Genomic DNA, 19,355 nt, shown 5'->3' with positions numbered 1-19,355 from the left:
TGTTTACTCATTCATTGACTAAGCCAGTCTTTTCCTTATTAAGTATCTTTAATATTCTCCATACACATACCACTTTACACAAAATGCTGTATGAGTTTTAATCCATTTAAATGGTTCTACAACATTGAGAAATTCAACAATTGGCTACTGAATAAAAATCAGAGTACAAAAATGACTCAAAAGAGTCCAGGTTAGTGACTGCACCAAGAGTAACTGGAAAGATAAGCAGCAAAAAAGATGAAAAGTCTACTTCGTCGTTAAAATTATTTTAGTGAATACTAAAAGTGATTCTCTGCAGTTAGATGTTAAAACATGATTTATAAAAAATGGCAGTTACTCACAAATGAGCAAGTAAAGAGCAATGTGTAATCACTACAGCTTCTAACTGGCGATATTTAGGGGCACCATTTTCCTAAGTTAATTGCCTTAGAGCTGGTATTTTGCTGAAATGAGGAATCTTGAGATCTAGATTAGAGTTATACATATTTCTAAATCATTACAAAGACAGATAGTTAGATAGGAATTTTAAGAATGGAAAGGAACATAGGGCATTGAGTAGGTTCATTCCAACAATCCTGTTAATTGCCCTGAAATACACTAGCATGTCATAACTAGTTTGTTACCAGGACACAAAAGATATTTCTCTGCTTTCCTCTTGTCTTTGGGGCAGGGCACACAATAATCTGTTTTTAGCCTTAAGTCCATACACTTCTTTTCCCTGAGCATTGATCTGAGCACTGGGTGAAAGAGCCAATGCCCTTCTGCTCATTCCCCATCCCTCTGCCAGACTCTAAGGGAGAAGCAAACGTGCATGAGGAGTATGGGCAACCCGGCAGACTGGAAGGGTTATTTCTGACACATCTAATGAAGAAATGAAGAAGACACTTAGGTCTTGAAGTTTGGAAAGCAAACCCTCAAAACTACTGTTACTTCTTCTTTAAGATGTATAAATGAAAATGAGCACATTTTCCAGAAGGAACAAGTATGTTTTTGCATAAATGCTTTAAGGTGGTTCATGTGCCTTCAATACTGGCAGCTGGGATTTTCTAAGGGACCAAGGGAAATCTCTGTTATTTGGAGCTAAATCTTAGGGAAAAAAAAAAAAGGCAATGCCAAAACTAACATTTACATTTGACCAGAGGAGAGGAATCCAGCTATCCCACTGATATATCCAGTTATCTCAACCATGCCCAGAACAAGTTGGGCTTCTCAGAATGGGGTAAAACTACAGCATGTTAAATGGAGAGTCACTTAGAGCTATGTACAGGGAATGACTCACCACAGAAATTGAACTCAAGTTCCCACTCCTTTCTAGGGTTTAATCTGGAGAGATGGCTTTCTTCCCCAAGGAAACAGATTACTAAAAAGGTCGTTCAAAAAATGAGATTCCATTGTGAAGCCTCCTTCTGCTGCCCATAACAGCATCATTCCCAAGGCTTGTGAATTATTTTGGGTAGCAAAAATTATTTCTCCTGATGGAAGAGAGTTGTTGGGCAGTAAACAAATAGATAACATATAGAGAAACACCAGTACCCTTCCCATCCTCTCACATGCACACATACATGTACACACCCTGTTAGATATTTTTGGTCTCAATTTTGCGTTAGTTACTGAAATTAGGAATTAGGAATTAGAATAAGTCTTGCTCTGGGCTCCAAAACCATTATTGGTTCAGCTCGTGAGAGTGCAAGTCCCCCCGGTTCCTTTGAAAATTACAGCTATCTACATTTTCGAGAGCTAACTTGAGCTGTGCAGGTGAGCGCTGAGCACCTCCTTTGCTTTGATGAGGGCTGTTACTGCTGGTGTTTCCATGTGAGGGGGCACCCCTTTCCCTTCCCAAGAAGCGCTCTCTGGAGAGATGACTGATCGTGCAGTGGGGATGATGATGTAGAAGTTGGTATCATCTACTTGGTATGTCTGTGGGGAATGGGATGCACCACTGGTCTGTTCCCCAATGATGAGAGCTCTGCCCAGCCTCTTCATTATGAATACAAACTGCTCAGCAGCCCCAGCTGTCACAGCGCTGGTAAGGATTATTAGCCCTTTCTGGGCGCCGTACCTCTCCCCTGCCAGAAAGGACAAAAAGCATCACAAAATGTGGCCATTTTCAGAGATTTATTTGCACAACTAAGGCAATATATACTTAATTCCCTACTTGCTATTAATAAGCAAAGAAGTTTGAAAATCTACTTTGTATCCATGATGTTATTAAATCACTTTTTTCCCTATTCCAACCTCTACATTGTTAAAAAAGACGGTCTGTGTGGTGCTCTTGTGCCACCAGTTTCTGATATGAGCTTCAACAGCTGGGAGGCCAGTTCTTGGTTACTACTGCTGACTCTCCAGTGGCTTTGAATTCCACTGGAGCTCCTGGAGCAGTGGGATAGGCAGGTGAGGAAAACAACCTTTTTCACTGCTCCAGCAGGAGTACTCAAACCTCAGCCAGCAACATCTTCAATTACATTCTCATCCCTGCTCTAGAAACATGGCTGTCAATGTGCTTAGCCTCCAAACTATGCAGGTGGCATTTTTTGAAACTATAATTACAGTGGTTTCCCACAGGCTTTTTATAGTCTATATATGGAAGCTGTTGCACAGCCTTTGTCCCAGGCCCTTCAGCAAATACCTCCTTATTTTTTATGTCAGCCAAGTTGTTTCATTCTCTTACATAAACCAGTTGACAAGAGTAGAAGTTTTCTTGCATCTTATTTTCAACATATCTGAGTACACCGTGTACTTTTTGAAAGTTTAGATCCTTTGGAAGTATGACCAGTGTGTCACAGCTGGGACTTGATAACTTGAAACTTACCTAAAACTGCTTTAAAAATGTCATTCTTTAAGTTACAGTATGACATCTAATTCTCATACTAAGCTGTAAGAGAGGGGCCAATAGCATGGTAATTAATTTTCACACTATCTTTGGTCTTCTCATTTCACTTTAGACTTAATATCCATTAGAAGACTCTTTTCACAGTAGATATATATACTGCAGGACCAGATCCAGCTCCTTTGAAGTTAATACGAGTCTGCCTGTTCTCTTTGATGGGAACTGGAATATGTCCATACTAATCATACCCCCTTAGCACAGCCCACCTCCAACTGTCTGAGAGAATAGATGGACCCCACAGCCTGCCACAAAGTTTAACCATTTCAGTATGCTCAAAGCCAATAACTGCAGATACCATGAGACACCGCTTTCAAAAGTGTCTCAGCTTTAAAGGGGAAAAGAATTAAAGCCATTATTTAAGGCTGTTCAGTTCTCTAACTACACTATATGAGCACTGAAGAGCTATCTCCCTGAACGTTGCAGCATCTCTTCAACTTCTGTGGACAACGGGGTGGGGTGTGACACATCACCAAGAGGTCCAAATTCACTCAGATATGCAGAATTTAGTGCCTCTCTTTTGCAATTGCCTTCTCTGGACAAAATGGGCTATTGCTGGTATTCTCATCTTCTGAGATAGTATCTGATAGATTGCGTAGGTAGAAAGTGAAGTGATACAGGTAAAACTTAAGTGAGCATTGGAAGAGGTATTACTTTTTAATTTTGTCAACTTCATAGCAGTAAAGCCATAATTGCTATCTACTGTGTTCAGCTAAAATTCTGGGGACCAGTTAACAAACTTCTGTGCCAAACATACTAGGCTCCTAGGAATTATTTAGGATAGCATTAGAGACAGGGTTGAGATGCACATTTTTGTCTTTACAGCTTGAGCTAATTGTAGCAGGTGCTTTCACCTAATGAATTATGGTATCTAATGGCTCCCTTTAAAACACAAGGAGGGATACCTGAAATGAAAAAACTACTCTGAAAATAAATTGTCATTCTCACCTCTGAGCTGTGGCTGGGTCCATATTTCCTTTACTGAGTCACTGGGTCTGTCATAAACTTTGTCCAGGAGAACTTGGTGTCCTTCATCGAAGAAATACGAGCATAAGATTGGTATGGAATTGGTGTAACCTCCAATATTGTACCTTTTCAGAAATTTAGAATATTAAGAAAACACGTGAAAATTTGTTGCAGACATTAAAACTCCCTTCCAAGTATTGTTTCTGAACATTATTACTGGAAAGACTTAAGGCTACATTTTGATGCATTTACATTCATTCTCCCCCATCAGCATTAGCACATTTATCAGAGAAACAAAGTCCCATCTAACAGGGTGGGATTGTTACTGCCCACAACTGGCTACAAATGTAAGCAGAACGCAGAAGGGTCTGTTTTTCTCTATATTCTACCTGGAAAAGAAATCAGAAAGTACAAAATGACTTTTAATTTGTAGAGAAACATTAGACTTGCTATTCTTCTGCCTTGAATAACCCAGTGTTACTGACATAGGCAGTATGAGTAAATACCTAACCTTGAGGACAAAGCAGCTGTGTCTGCACAGGGTTAGGAGGCAGTGATCTGTGGAGGGTTCTGCTCAGTTACTGCCAAAAAAGCCAAGTCCTGCCACCTCTTTTGGTGGCAACAGACTAGGCAAGGTGGAGGGGCACTGAAATTTGCTGTCTTCTTGCTGCAGAGTCATCCGTCTCCTGGAGGATTAATTTGACTGTCAGATGTAGCCAAGAAGTCAACGTGTCCTCATGCACTTTGAAGAAAGGAAAGAGGTGTTTAAGGTACATTTTCCCATCTAGCCTCGTCTATACTGCAGTGCCAACCTCTGTCTGGGCAGCAAAGAGACAGAAGTATGCACCCATAGAGAAGCCAGGCAGCAAGATGACAGAGCAGCTGCCTGCCCTGCAGTGCATGCCTCACAGACTTGAGCTGGTGAAGTCTAGAAGATTTTGAAGGAAAAGCAAATGTCAAACATCTCCATCCTCTGCAAACATCAGTTTAGAGGCTTTTCCAATTATCAAACTTCTTGTCAAGAAAAAGAGACAGGGCTGATGAAGAACACAAGAAACATTTTGACATGACAATAGAAATAGAGCAATGCTGGAGAGATCTTCGTGAGATTCTCCAGGGCAGAAAAACTGCAGAAACTTTAGTCAGTAATAATAACTGAGCAGCTGTGAGAATTTTAGCTCAACTCTTTCAGGCAAGTTCTTCCTTCACTACAGAATTCTTGTGTGACATTAAGGAAGCTGTTGAGTTTACCAGTGTCTTTGTTCCCTGTGCTGTGACAGTTAAAAATATGAAGTTGATGAGTAGCTAGGGAGGGGAATTTGTAAAGTGTGAGACATTATATATTATAGTTGATCCTATGCAAAATTAAAATTATCAGTTTCCCCTTAAAATAATCAAGCTGTTTTAGGTAGAGTTTCAAAAAGTAAAATGCTAGGGGTTCTTTTTATCTGATTTCTGAGACCAAGTCTACGTGGTGCTCCCAGCTCTGCTTTCTCAAAGGTCTGGAAATAAGATAAAGATAAAAAACAGAGCAAGTCAAGAAAAAGACTATACTGAGACCATTTAGTACCTGGGACATGGCATCATCTTTGCTGTTTTGTTGGCCCTGGCATGAGTGCTGAATTGAGAGAAAACCAGGGCAAGAAAAGGGAAAGCCCTGCTCCTATCTCAAGTCTACTGGAAGATAGCGGTATCTTTGCTGAAACTGATTTCAGTCCCAGGTGATTTTGACTAACTGTTGTGCTGTCTTATCTGTGCTCACACAATGGGAGCTGTGCTCATCTTTTCCTGCACGTTCTGTGAATCCCAGAAAAAAATTAAGAAAATTGACAACCACTGAAAGACCCATTATAGCAATAGACAGAAATTGTTCCAGCATTAAAAACTGATTCTTAAAAATACCTTCTTCTCTTTAATTGTTATTTATAATGTTTGGGGCTCCAAACATTAGCTGTGAACCAAAGCAAGGGAGTAACTATAGAAATATTTTATGGGAAATGTACACTTCTGGTATTCATCTACACTGATAGCTGTCAACAAATGGATGCTGTCTTCTGGCTTGTAAAACTTGGAGCGCTGTTGACGCACTGGAGTGCCCAACACAATCCCAAAAAGAGAAGGCACAGGACTGCTGCACAGCAGGGTCTAGGAGTGCAACAGTATCTTTCAGGCAAGGGAGTGCCTTTAGGCCACCTCTGTGCTCTGTGCAAAAGGGTCATCCTGTACAGGGCTGATTGCCCATCATAATTTGGCACTGCAGATATAGCAGTCTAGATGCTGCAACAGACTTATGCATGGTCTGTTTTTTTGACCATTTGACTTGACCACTGCCCGCAGTGAAATATTTAATTAGACCATATATATATAACTAATACAAGGCACATGCAGAGTTAGATTAGAAAGAAATCAGGGAAAGAAAACAGATGTGAAGTCCAGGATTGTGTCCTGCAGCATATCCCCTAAATTTGCCTATTTAGTTTTAAACATCTCAAGTGATGGTACAATTTTTCTTGAGATATACTTCCAGGCTGTTATTGTTTTCTTCGGCTGATTTCCTTTACTCATTTAATTCCAGTAATGTTACTCCGTAAACAGGTCAGTAAGCCATGTAAAGCTAATTCACTGTTACAAATAAAATGCTGTTTCAAAAGAGGTTTGGTTATTTGCCATTCAAAGGTTTACCTCATGTCTATGATTAATGCATCTGTGTGAACGATTTTCTTCCAAACATGCTCTACCAGTAGATCAGACACCTGGATTAGAAGTTCACAGTCTCCAAACATATCAAATCTCAGATAGCCGATGTTGTTTTCGAATACATTTGTGTGGAATGAAAATTTAATCAGATCTTCAAAAACTTCTGGGGAAGGGATCTGAAAGAGTTTGGAAAAACAAAACAAATCATTTGCTGGCACTGATAGCTTGGCAGAAGATTTAAAAGGAATTTTGAAAGTCAGGATTAGTCCAGGTGGGACATATCTAAGAAACTGACCGAGTTTGAAGAACGATAATGTAATGATATTAAAACTTCTGCATATTTAACTTAGTTTAGCATTGGATGCTTTTTGCCCAGTACAGGATGCCTCAATAGCATGTCAAGAAACTGGATCAGGCCCCCATTTGTCACGTCTCAGTTCGTTTTTCAAAAATACAGGAATTTCCTTGGACCAAAGAATATGAGAAGGCTACTAAAACCACCCCAGGCCTGCAGCATAAGTCATTATCACAGACCTGTCACCCAAGTCCTTCTGTTTCCTCTAGCAGTTCCTTCTAAGGAAGGCATGTGGGGCTTTTTTAGTCTCTTGATTGGGCTTAGCTGACAAACAGCTGCTGGCTACAGGTGAGACTGGTTTCAGCCCCTGGTAACAAGCCAATCCCTGCGATAGTGAGGAACTCCATGTGTTGGGCATGTGCTGGGATGATAATGAGGTAGACATGTGTTAAGACTATTTATATGGTGGCCATGTGCCTGGAATTTCACATGTTAGGCTGTGATTAATTTCATTTTGTTTATCTGGATGTTATTAAACAGCAGACATTTTTTTCATAGCAACACGTAGCCAGCTAATAAAGTTGTTCTAGTAACCCTATATTATTTGGAAACAAAGTCTGCTGCTATTGCCAAACTTATGTTTTGCATGCGTATTTCTGAAAACTGAAGACTTTCTATCTTAAGGAGATAAGGCTTTGGTATATATATTACTTATGTGACCTTCTACAATACGGGCTTTTCTCCTCAGTGTCTTTGTGAAAATGATTGTATACTTGCTTCCGTCTTAGCTCAGCCCCAGGCAAGCCATAGCTTTATAGTGAAAAGAACAGAGAATCAGCAGTGCCACATGATGAAAGGTGCTCTCCCAACCTGCAATATGATCCAGAACTTGGGAGACATCTGTACTTGACACAGTTTAAGCACATTACCTTTACCTGGGGGAGTACTACCTACTATATCACATTTCTGGTTGCCCTCAGCTTCTTCAGTATTCAGTGCTTTATAAATGTCAAAATTTCAACCATTAATTCAAAAGTTTTGCTAGCCAGTAGTTGTTGATCTAATGCTGAGAGCAAACTTGACTGAGCCCCCTTCTGTACTTTCCTTCTTTTTGTACCTTGTAAAAATAATCACTGTATTTTGACTGTAAACATATCAGTCCAAGCTGCTGAGTTTGTCATTTCCAATCCACTTCCCAGTGACAGCAATGCTACTTGATCTGCCTACTGTACTTTGATTAACAAATCACAGTTTTGAAGAATGTATCCAGCATGCCCTGGATTGTTCTGACAGAGCTTATTTCTAGTTCAGAGGTACTGGTCCCCTCAGGAGAAAAAATCATCACTCATTGGTAACATACAAATAAAATTGATGTGGTACTCTCAGCCACTTACCAATGAGATTTTAATTGAATGCACATATTTCTTACCTCTATCTCACAAAATAATTGCAAGATGCACACCCAGAAGCATGTTGATTAAGAATAATCCTGTCTACACCTGTAATATTTTTTTTCTACTTGTTCTTTATGGCTGTAGAAAAACTTATGAAAATACATCTATTCCAAAAGCTCTAAAAGGAAGTAAGTCAGTGCAAAAAGCACTTGGAATGCACAACAACAAGAAAAACCCTCCTAATTTTTAAGGAGGGAGGAAGGCTGGACCTGACAGTAGAGAGTTACTGTCTTGGAAAACCACAAGTTCAAAACACTGGCACATGGGCTACATGCTGCTAATATCTCAGGAGGTGAGCCTACTTTTAGAGATAGACAGCATAATTTCCTTTGGAAGGCAGGGCTATGTTTGCAGGTCAAGGACAAGCCGGGACAGGATGCAGCTGAGACTAAGATCCTGCTGCTCAGTTACGCAGTGTTTACACACAAATGACTTGATGGTTAAATATAAAGCCTCAGGTGCCTTAATAAGAACTATAAGCAATGTGGCTAGACTAAAGGACCTCCAAGCTAACATCACTTAATCCAAGAAGAATTTCTTTTGGTTAACTGTATAGGGTGTCCAGCTCTATTCTGCAGTCACCTTCCACATGCATGTGGCCTAGCTAGAACACGTAGTGTGACACAGGGACCTGGATTGCTGCCCTGGGAAATACGCATGGAGTTTCACCACTGGCTCATACCTCAACCATGGGCAAATTGCTTTTCCAGTTGCACCTCTCTTCCCAGTTTTCTCCCCTTTCACCTCTCCCCTAAGTTGTTTTATTTATTTGAAAGAAAACTGTATTTTCATAGTTAACTTCATGCTAGCCATTGTAGAGTAACTCTGATCTCCATTAAGGCTGCTAGTGCTGTCAGCCTCCTGATTAAAATATCATCAGCTAACCTTGTGCCACTGGAAATCCAAGGGCTAGTTTAAGAACCACAAGATCTTGCGGCAGGGTGGAGATGTTCCTCCTTTCTTTTTCAGAATAACATTGGATATCTTTGTGCACCCTCACAATCTGAAAGGGAACCATCCAGCCTAGTAGATCCGTCAGCTCAAGAACTGAGCAGGATTAGCAGTCCCCCTGACAGCTGCTTCTCACTTGCTCTCAAAAACAACCAGTGACAGATATTACATGTTCCTCTTCAGGCAATCCAGACCAGTATGTCACAAGCTTTACAAGATGTTCCTAACATCTTGTGTAAACACTCTAAATTCACTGCTTTCTGCAGTTTAAGTGCATTACATCTTGGCCTACTCAACATGGACAAGGAAACAGATTATTCCCTTCATATTTAAAATCGCCTCTTATCTATCTGAAAACTGTTTTTGTGTATCCTCAGTTTCCTTTTCTCTTGTATAAACATCTCAAATCCTTTGAACTTTTTCAAGATAGCTCTTACCCACTCTTTTCTTTACTCCTTTTCCTCTTCCCTGGGCTCTCCTCACTTGTGTCACAACTTTCCAGAAAAGCATTGCACAAGACTGGGCACTGTGCACTCCAGCTGAGGCTTCATTATAGCTGAACGTAGCAAAAGACTTTGCATGTTTTACTGATTAGATTTGTGCTTATCCATCCCATTTTCATGACGATTATTTTTTACTGCAACAACTTGACTCTGTGAAATTGTGTTCAGATTGTGAACTCCAAAGGACCCATACACTTTTGTATGGGGCTCCTTCCATTTTCCTCCCAGAGTGGTGCAGTCAATTACTCTCACTCTAGAAACTGTAAAAATCTTGCATGTGCTGTTATTTAACCCCATCCAACTTTTCACAGATAATTTCTCCAGTTTTTCTAGAATTGTGGCTTTGAATCCTTATTCTGCCCTTCATTGCATAAGTAAAGCCAGAATGGAGGGGTTACCATAAGCAAGAGCTGAAATGCTTGGGGACAGCTCTCTGAGAAGGATTAAAAGAGGTGACTTAAGGCTGTCAGCCCACACTGAGGGAGTGCAGGGCAGAGAGAGAAGCTGTACTTTCACGTTGCAGAGGGCTGCTCCACACAGCAGCACACCAGCCTGCTGTAGCAACATATAGCTTGTAACATATTGCCAGCCAGTCAGAAAAAGCTTAAAGCATTGTTATTTTCTAGCTTGGAATATTGTGGAAGGTTACATTGGAAAACATGATTCTCGGCTAAGTTTTGAGTTTTCATCTAGCGCCCACTGAAAAATCCATAAAACTAACGGGCAAATCTACTGTAACTTTAATGACAATGCGTTAGATAAGCACGGGTCTCTTATGAGGCTAGAATAGCTACCAAAGGAGTATTCATTCCCTCTAAGACCTCTGCTTTACAAAGAAAAGGCTCTTTTCTGAATCACAAACCGCATACCCAACATTTGCCTCTGGGAAATCTGACTTTGGAAAGCGGCATTTATGCAGCAGAGATCTCCGGCTAGCATTGACCTTGCTGCTGTCACAGAGGAGACGTATTCACTACCCAGTATTATGCTTCAGCAGCTCTTCCAGTGTAGCAGATGCAAAGGTCTACATGCATTTCACTTGTCTGTCTCTCACGTCCCATCCCATCCCTTCTGCAGTTATTCATCATCACTTTCATTTAATTGTGTTGGATCTGCTTCACTGTCAAGGTCATTATCAAGAAATCCCACTGTTAGGGGAAAGGGTGGCTGGAAGATTGGTAGCACAACAGAAAAACAAGTTCTTTGATTTTTAAGGAATGAACATAATACAGATTAAAGAGCCACTGTGTTCCTATTTAAAATCATCCAAAAAAGATGAATTTATAAATGCGTTTAATGCTATCATGTAAACCTCATGGTAATCTCAAGTCATTTGCTCTCTGGGATATTGGAATGGGCAATTTCTGAAATGATCCACAGAAAGCATTCCTTTTGGCTCCGTAAAGGCAAGGCAGAATCAATTACCACGTAAGGGGAGTAATGAAGAGACAGGGACACTGTGGAAAAAAAATGGGGTGAGGAAGTAAAGGTACCTCTGCTGCCCAAAGCTCTGTGGATTTTTTTTCTACCTCTATCACAAGGTAAAACCCTTATTTTAAATTTTAGCTCATTCACTTTCTTTTGCCCTAAAATATCTCAATGATACTTTCTGGTCTCTCATCCTCCCAGTTTCATCAAGTTCCATAAGCTGGGAACACCTCCTCCTTTGGCCTCTATTCTAGCCACATAAGAGACTCATGCTTCTCCTCTGTTCTGTATACATTACTCCTCTTGAAGAAATCTCACTTTTGTCCAGATTTTCATCTACACTGCTATGATTTCCTTCATGTGGATGTACCCCCTGACCTTTCCTAATCATTTCGCTTGATGGAGTTGAGGTAAACAGTGGTATAAATCAGCATAATAGTATTTCTTCATGAGCTCTATCAGGGTTAGAATTTCACATCATGTGAAAAGTAAGAATTTTGTACATTCTGTTCTCAACATTCAAGGCATGAATAAAATAATTTTTAATAAGTAAGAGTAGAAGACAATATCCAATAGGAGACTTCAGAGAATATGGTGACTAAGTTGCAGGATGAGGATGTGTAACAGCTGTTAGTCTGCTAATAATTTAGCAGGGGGCACTGTCAAAAATCCCTTTAGAGAGTAATTATCTACACCCAATAAATGTAGGAGAGGGAGAAAAATGACGGAATAGAAAACACAATCCTTCAATTAATGATTTCCATTTAAGTGGTGCTTTTTGTTGTTGTTGTTGGTTTTTAAAATTTTGCTTGGAGGTTAAAAATGGAGCCAGCACCTCTTGGTTAACAAACCTGAACAAAATGCCCTCCTCTGAAAATGCTTAGATTTTGTCCTTGACCTTTGTATTGGAGATACTACCACAAAGACCATACCCACCTTAATTCATGCATGCCCAAAACTTCAGAGGGTGGAAGCCCAAAGATTTCCTCCCCCAGGAAACATTTGATAGTTACCTGACACTTGGTAAACTCTGGTTCACTGCAAAAGCAAATGCATTCTCCTCAAAATGTAATTTTATGAGTCCCTGGGGAAACGATAGCCATGCTGGAGCAGTAGCCAGAAAGATGCTAACTCCATCCAAGAAAGAGATCAGGTTATCCTAACCCTCCCTTTAATTTCAACATGGAATTATAACAAGTGCTCCTGGGAGCTCCCTCCAGCACAACAATGAACAAGAAAGATTGCCAAAGCAGACCAGTGTATAAATAGGCAGGCTCAGAACAAAGCACAGACTGTTATGCAAACCATGCAGCAAGAACAAAAGGAGATTATTAAAAATCAATTTCTCCCTAGGGTCACCTAAATTCCACCCAGATACTTCTTCCAAAGTATTTCTATGTCACTGGGAAACTATCAGATGCTGAGCATGAGATACAATCAGAACAACTTTTCACTACCAGTACAAAAGGAGTGGCTTATTCTGGTGTAACAGAGTTAAAAGACAGGTATGGCAATTTTATACATAAAAATCCACTACAAAATATGTGATCTTATATTTTGCAAGTATGTGCACTTTCACTGGACCAACTAAGTTTTTCTCAGGCTACAAACTCTTTTTCTAACCAGTAGTTTTCTGCGTTAATTTATTACAGCTTGAAAAGCCATAGTACTTTTCTGTGACTGGAAATGATGAGGTATTTTCTCTTCAGTATAGAAGCCCTGAATCAGAACCTTTACTTAAGGTAGATGGCTGCTGAAGGAGATATACAGTCTGAAGGCTGTTGTCTCCAGAATGCATGCAACCAGAACTACCGTCTACTACCACAAGCTACTCTCCTGGTTTGTCTTAGTGTCAGAGAGAGTTCATTGCCCACTGAGGCACTGGCTTCTAGCTGGTATAAATATAGCTGAGAGAACTGAAAAAGAACTGTACCTGTTTTGGCACAATCCCTGGAATGCTGTCCTTGGTGTGTTCAGGGATGTAGAGTATTTTCAGGTGTTCATCATCAGAAAGAGCTTGCAGGATTGCAGTCAACTTCCTGGCCAGCTCCTTTTCTGAATTAATCCTTTTGTAATTTTCTTTGTTGATACCTTTGGTGAGGTTGGATGCTATAACAGTCCCAATGTCTACAAAAGCATAATTTTCTGCCACAAGCTTACCTACAGTTTGCACTGTCTGTGGCAACTGGGCACGCAGGTTGGCAATGTGTTGAGCTACAGCCAAGGCTTCGCTGGCTTGGACGGTGATATGTGGCTCTGCTCCAGACACACTCCATACTTTGCCAGTGACTGGGCTGAGCACCACTTGGCTGGGGATGGAGGCATACAAGGAGCTATTGCCAACACGATAAATACCCACTGAGAGGGAACCACCTACTGTGGGCTCACCAATAACTGTGGCTCGGTGTAGATCCTTCATAGAGCGAGTGAAAGCTTCAGCTGCAGAACCACTCATATGGCTTGTTAGGATGTAGATGTCCTTGAGGGAGCCATATCTCTTGCCAGTGACCTTGGGGAGAGTCCACACCTCTGTGCTGCGGGAGGTACTACGATCGAAGACAGTGTAGAGGTGTTGACGAGGCTCAGGCTCAAAGAAATAGGAACAAAGTATTGGGACAGCAGTGGAGTAGCCACCTGTATTGTACCTCATGTCAATAATCATGGCATCTGTGTCAACCAGCTTGTTCCAGACCATCTGCACCAGTTGAGGCCCAATTGCTTTTACTGTTTCTGCCTCAGCCATCATATCAAAGCGAAGGTATCCCAGGTTGCCTGGCAATACCTCGATTTTGAAGAGTGCCTCAATGATATAGCTGAGCTCCTCAGGGCTGGGAATCATGTTGGGAAGCTGTTCTTCTGGTGTTGGTTCCACATGGCTGTGGAAAACATGAAGCCGATGATCCCCTGATGCTTCCTGCAAGTCACTGGTAAGCTGGGAAGCCAATGTCTCAAAGTCTACAGCCGATCGATAACCTCCTTGGGCCCGTTTGGTGCTGAGCATAACACTGGCCTTTTCAGCCACTTCGGGGATGGCATAGTGAGCCTCTAGAAGTTGCCCAGTACTCTCCAAAAGCATCCCCATTTTCTTATGAAAAGCTAGCACCTCTTCTGCCTTCTCCAGTGCATCTTCAGCCAACACTATGGCATCAGGCACAACTCCTCCACCCATCCAGCTTTCCCCATGGTTGTCAATGAAGGTGATAACTGGGACTGTGATGGTTAGGCCATGGGTTATTCCCTGCTCAGGTTGCAGCAGAGGGAAGGTACGAGTATGTGAGAGGCTACCTGCTGTGATCTCACCAATCAGTGTGGCACGGCCTAGTGACTGCATGAGGTAAGCAAACTCCTCAGCAGCTGTAGCAGTGTGGTGGCTGGTGAGCACATAGATGCCACGCTGAGCTCCGTAGGGCTCGGCCAGCAGTTCTGCCTGGCTGTTGTGCTCTTGTGTATGGTTGGTGCGCCTGTCATAGGTTGTGAAGAGACGCACAGAGCCAGCAGTGGGATCTTGGAAGTAAGAGATTAACACAGGCACAGCAGAGGAGGAAGGGCCACCATTGTTGTAACGTAGGTCCATAATCAGGTTCTCTGTATTTTGGAGGGGCTCCCACACTTTTTTTACAATGTAAGGTCCCAGCTTAACAAGAACAGAGGCATCAGCAAACTCATCAAAGCGCATGTAGCCCACATTGCCTGGCAACACTGACACCTTGAAGACAGTATCCACCAAGGCATGCAGCAGTTGCTCATTATCAGGCAAATTGGCTGCCATCGCAATTGGCATCTCAGCAGGAGGGGCAGCAACTTCACCTGGCATCATGGCTCGGACCAACAGACGAGGGTCCTCAGATAAGGTCTGCATCTCAGTGTTGAGCTTGGTGGCCAGGTCCTCTGCTGACTGCACAGAAGAGAAGTCAGAGGTAGTGAGGTGCCGCAGCAGCACTGGCACTCGTTCCACTAAGCTGTAATAGTCCTTTAATATGTCTGTGAGGCGACTGAGGGTGCCAGGCACTGCTCTGCGCACTGCTAAGATGTCCAAGGATTTCCGCAAGGCTTGCTCTGCCTCAGTAGCCACACATGGCATTACCCCACTCACCTCCCAGCTCTGTCCACCCCCACTCAAGGGGCTGACAGATCGAGACACAGGAACCATCATATAGAAATTAGAAGTGCCAATACGTAGCTTCTGGATGTCCAGCGAGCCCCCAGCTGTCTTCTCCCCAACAGTGATAGCTCTGTTCATGTGCTTGAGGATGTAAGCCACATCTTCAGCCACTCCTGTGGTGTGACGACTGATCAAAACAATGACATCCTTGTCTTTGCTGTATCTCTCTCCCAACACTTTTGGCAATGTCCATACCTCTGTAGTGGTGTTGGAAGGCCGATTGTATACAGTCTCAACATGTAGCATCTTGTCTGCTTCATGCAAATATGAGATAATGAAGGGAATTCCAGAGATCTGTCCTCCAGTGCTGTAACGAAGATCTATCACCAAGGCAGATGTATTTATTAGCGTCTTCCACACCTTGTCCACCAGAAAAGCTCCAACTTTCTCCACAGCTTCCTGTCCTATGACATAATCAATCCTCAGGTAGCCAACATTTCCCTCCAGCTTGTCATACATGACCACATGCTCAATAAGACTCAGGAGTTGTTCCCGAGTGGGGTAAGTTCCAACTTCTTGTTTAGGAGCTGCATGAGGTGATGGCTCATAGGAAATTACCAGTCTTGGATCATTCAAAGCACCCTGCACTCCAGCTGTCAAGACACTGGCCAGCATTTTTGGATCTGAGATATCCAGGATCTCCCCACTCTTGATGGCTTGCTCAATAGCTTCTTGCATTCCCACTAGGTTTTCAGGATAGCAGTAGTTATCCAGTAGGACTTTAGCCATGTCCAGCACAAGAGTTGGCTGAAAGATTTCCTCAGCAGATATGCTGTGTATGATCAGAACAGAAAACAGAAAGAAATATGTTCCAATCATTTTGTATTTGTGTGGAACAAAAAAGAAAAAGTACTGAAAGAAGTCAAAAGCTCTTATCTGTCAGAATGAGCATAGCTCTCCGCTGTCCCTCTGCTTGTGAATCACACTGAAATCTCTGCACTGAATACGGGTGCACCGAACAGATAAAAATCTTTTATCTGCATTAAACCTTTAATCTCATTAAAATGGAGTGCATCATCCAAAGTGCACCAATAGATGAAGTTCAGCTTCTTGCTACTTTACAGACCTCTTATGAAACAGTAACAAACTTCAATCATCAAGGAATATCTTTCTGGCAGTTAATTGTTTTCAAAAAGTAATACATTGCCTGTTAAAATCAGGGCCTGGCTTATCCTAACAGTGGATTGCTTAAATCCAAATCTTTGATCTTAACCACAATTAGAGCAGCAGTCATACAGTCTTTTACCATTATTTATGAAAAGCTTATACCAGGAGATTTTTCTGTGACTTAGTTATATCAATATTTAATGTTTTTTCAAAAGTTGTTGACAATACATTGTCTTTGGTGTTTTTCAGTCTGTGCAGCTAAGGACTGTTCTTTCCTTCTGACTAAGGGCTCCAAACAAGGAACTCCAGACATTTGAAACAGCTCATAAAATCCAAGGTAATGACAGCCTGTTAATTTTTGTGCTGAGAATTGCCAGCATTTTAAATAAGACTTTGAACTACATTTGCTTCGATGTAATGAAGCTAAATGGGAGGTGACTTTAATCTTCATAATTTGCACTCAGTTAGGATTTACTTGTAATACCATTGAGTAACATATGGTCATGTCTGATGACAGCTCCCAGCCAATGGACTTTAGGCTCAGCATACTAAAATAGAACGTAGGGGGTTGTTTTCTTCTGTTCACAATGTATTTGGAACCCTATTGTATTAAGCGTTTGAAAGAGGATCAGAATATGCAGTATGCATCTTCAGGCTGTACCCATGTAAATTATCAACACCCATAGCTGCAGTATGACATGCCAAAAACATACAAGAGCAGATTCCTGGCTCTAAATCTGAAAGAACTTGCTACTTCAGTCAATCTGCTTGCTGGAGGTAGCTGTAAGTACAGACTAGGAAATGTGGGGAAAGCATGCTTTTGTACCACTTTCAAAATGTCACTTGTTGCCACATATGAAAATAAGCAGAGGGGAGAGACTAAAAGTGGTCTGTTCCAGCTGGGAACACTCTGTTGGTGTCATGAATAAGGCCTGCCTGAAACACAGATCAGCCACTCATATTTAGTTTAGTGCAAAACTCTTTCTGGACCATTCAGTAAGAGTAATGAAAAAACTTTGTGAAGCTCCTTCCTTTAACATGTCTGTATACCTAGTCTATATATGCAGATACTAGTCTATGCACACAGATACTGTATAATCCCATGCTTGATTCATACGTGTGTGTATGGAAATATAAAAATGATGGAAAATCAAACTTATTCATGTGACACTTTTCCTCCTCATATCATGACTTTTTGGAAAATCTCAACCACAATTTGAACTTTCTGGGGAAAAAATATTTTGAATCTATTATTTTGTTTTCAAGAATTTATACATTGCTTCTGAATAAACCAAAGGGACATCAAGCAGAAATTCTGACCATAAATCAGATAGAGAAGTTATACAGAGAAAAATTCCTTTTTTTTTCCCCCCAGAGCACAAGGACTAGAGGAACTTACTGAAGCAGATAACAGGTTTAAAGTGTATAAGAGGAAGCAACTTTTCATGCAAAGCATAATTAATTTTCAAAACTCATTGCTAGAGGATTTGTGGGCACCTAAAGTATGTGAACTAAAAATTAATTTGGACAAATTCATGGAGAATAAAATCACTTCTGCCTTCAGTCTAGTTGTACTCTCACGTTTAGGAAGTTCCTAAATGGACATGTGCAGAAGCCAGAATGTTGTACTACAAAAAAGGCCATTTTACTTACACTCCTGTTTATACTCTCTTGAGCATCCTTGCTTGTTACTGTGAGAAAGAAAGTCTATTTTACTGAAAAATCTAACTCAAGTTCTTATCTAAAACCTTTTCTCTATTTTATGAAAAACTTTGTTTTTTTCAACAAGTTATGTCATTTTCAGTAGCAAGTGATCTCTCTGAATGTTTGCTTGTGTTCAGAAGAGAATCAGTATTCTAGATAAAATTCTACATCAATTTTCATGACATCATTTTGGTGTTTTTTTTATTTTTTATTTAGGTCTTAAATCCTACTATAAACACACTGAATGCAAGCTTAGAGTATCATGACAGTGGGATTCCAAGATGTGCCATCCTTAATCATACATAATCTATACAGTGGTGAATATAAGTGCGAGAGCCCTCAAACAGTTTAAGCAGTTTAGCCCGTTGTGCTCTTTCCAGCCTGCTTACAAATTTCAGGACCTGTGGTATTTATCCAAACTGACAGGATTCTGTGCGTTTTTTTTTTTTTTTTTTAATGAAGAATAAGAAAGTATGGCATTTAAATGTTACGAAGATTGTCATTTCTATACACAGTGGTTTTACTGGTATTATGTTAAAGAAAAGAATTGAATAAATCCAACAAAGGGAACAATTACGTGGCTCTAAGAGTCCATTAGAGAAAGGACTGGTCTATGGCAAAAGCTGTAAAACATGATGATATAAGTATCTTTGGCAACCAGGCAGTGCTATTATCCATAAAATAGCAAATATAAATTTTCATTTTAAAAAATGTAGCCACTTCCCTCATCAAAGAAGGGGACTGGGATATAGTTGAAACTGCTGCTGATAATGCATAAATAAGTAATTAATCTCCAAGTATGTCATGGCAGTGTTTCATGTGCCTGACTGGTAGATAAACTGAGATTCAGATGTGTTGCATCTTCTTAGTTTGGTGGAGTGGTGGGGTGAGAGTTGGCTGCTCTATATTGTGACAATGTGTGATACCCACCACAGAGCTTACTCCAGGATATTATCACCAGCTTGAATTGCTCTTCTTTCTTTCTTCCTGCAAAGGATAATTCAGCATTCTAGGGCAAAAGTAGCTTGAATAAAAATGCTCTAGCAAAACCACATTTTGTACAGAAGTTGACATTTGAGCTCAAGGATTTATTGCGAGAGCTGTATTTATTCCTCATGTGGACAATGCAGTGGCTAGGGCCACAGAAAATGGGCTTCTGTTTCTAGCTCTGCCACTACCCTACTGAAGTGACTTTGGGCAAATT

At 41.0% G+C, this 19,355-nt stretch overlaps 1 protein-coding gene across 1 annotated transcript; it reads right to left on the bottom strand.

The window, feature by feature from the left end:
- On the bottom strand, positions 38 to 16,150 carry RBP3 (retinol binding protein 3; the record flags this gene model as incomplete). The annotated part of the gene is made up of 4 exons (XM_021400693.1): positions 38 to 2,066; positions 3,833 to 3,975; positions 6,533 to 6,723; positions 13,112 to 16,150. Coding segments are annotated over 4 exons (3,702 nt in total), but the record flags the coding sequence as incomplete, so codon positions are not given.

Source organism: Numida meleagris, chromosome 5 (genome assembly GCF_002078875.1).
Source record: "Numida meleagris isolate 19003 breed g44 Domestic line chromosome 5, NumMel1.0, whole genome shotgun sequence".
Taxonomy (NCBI): Eukaryota; Metazoa; Chordata; class Aves; order Galliformes; family Numididae; genus Numida; species Numida meleagris.
Note: the sequence above shows the minus strand (reverse complement) of the source record. Positions and strands in the feature narration are given on the sequence as shown.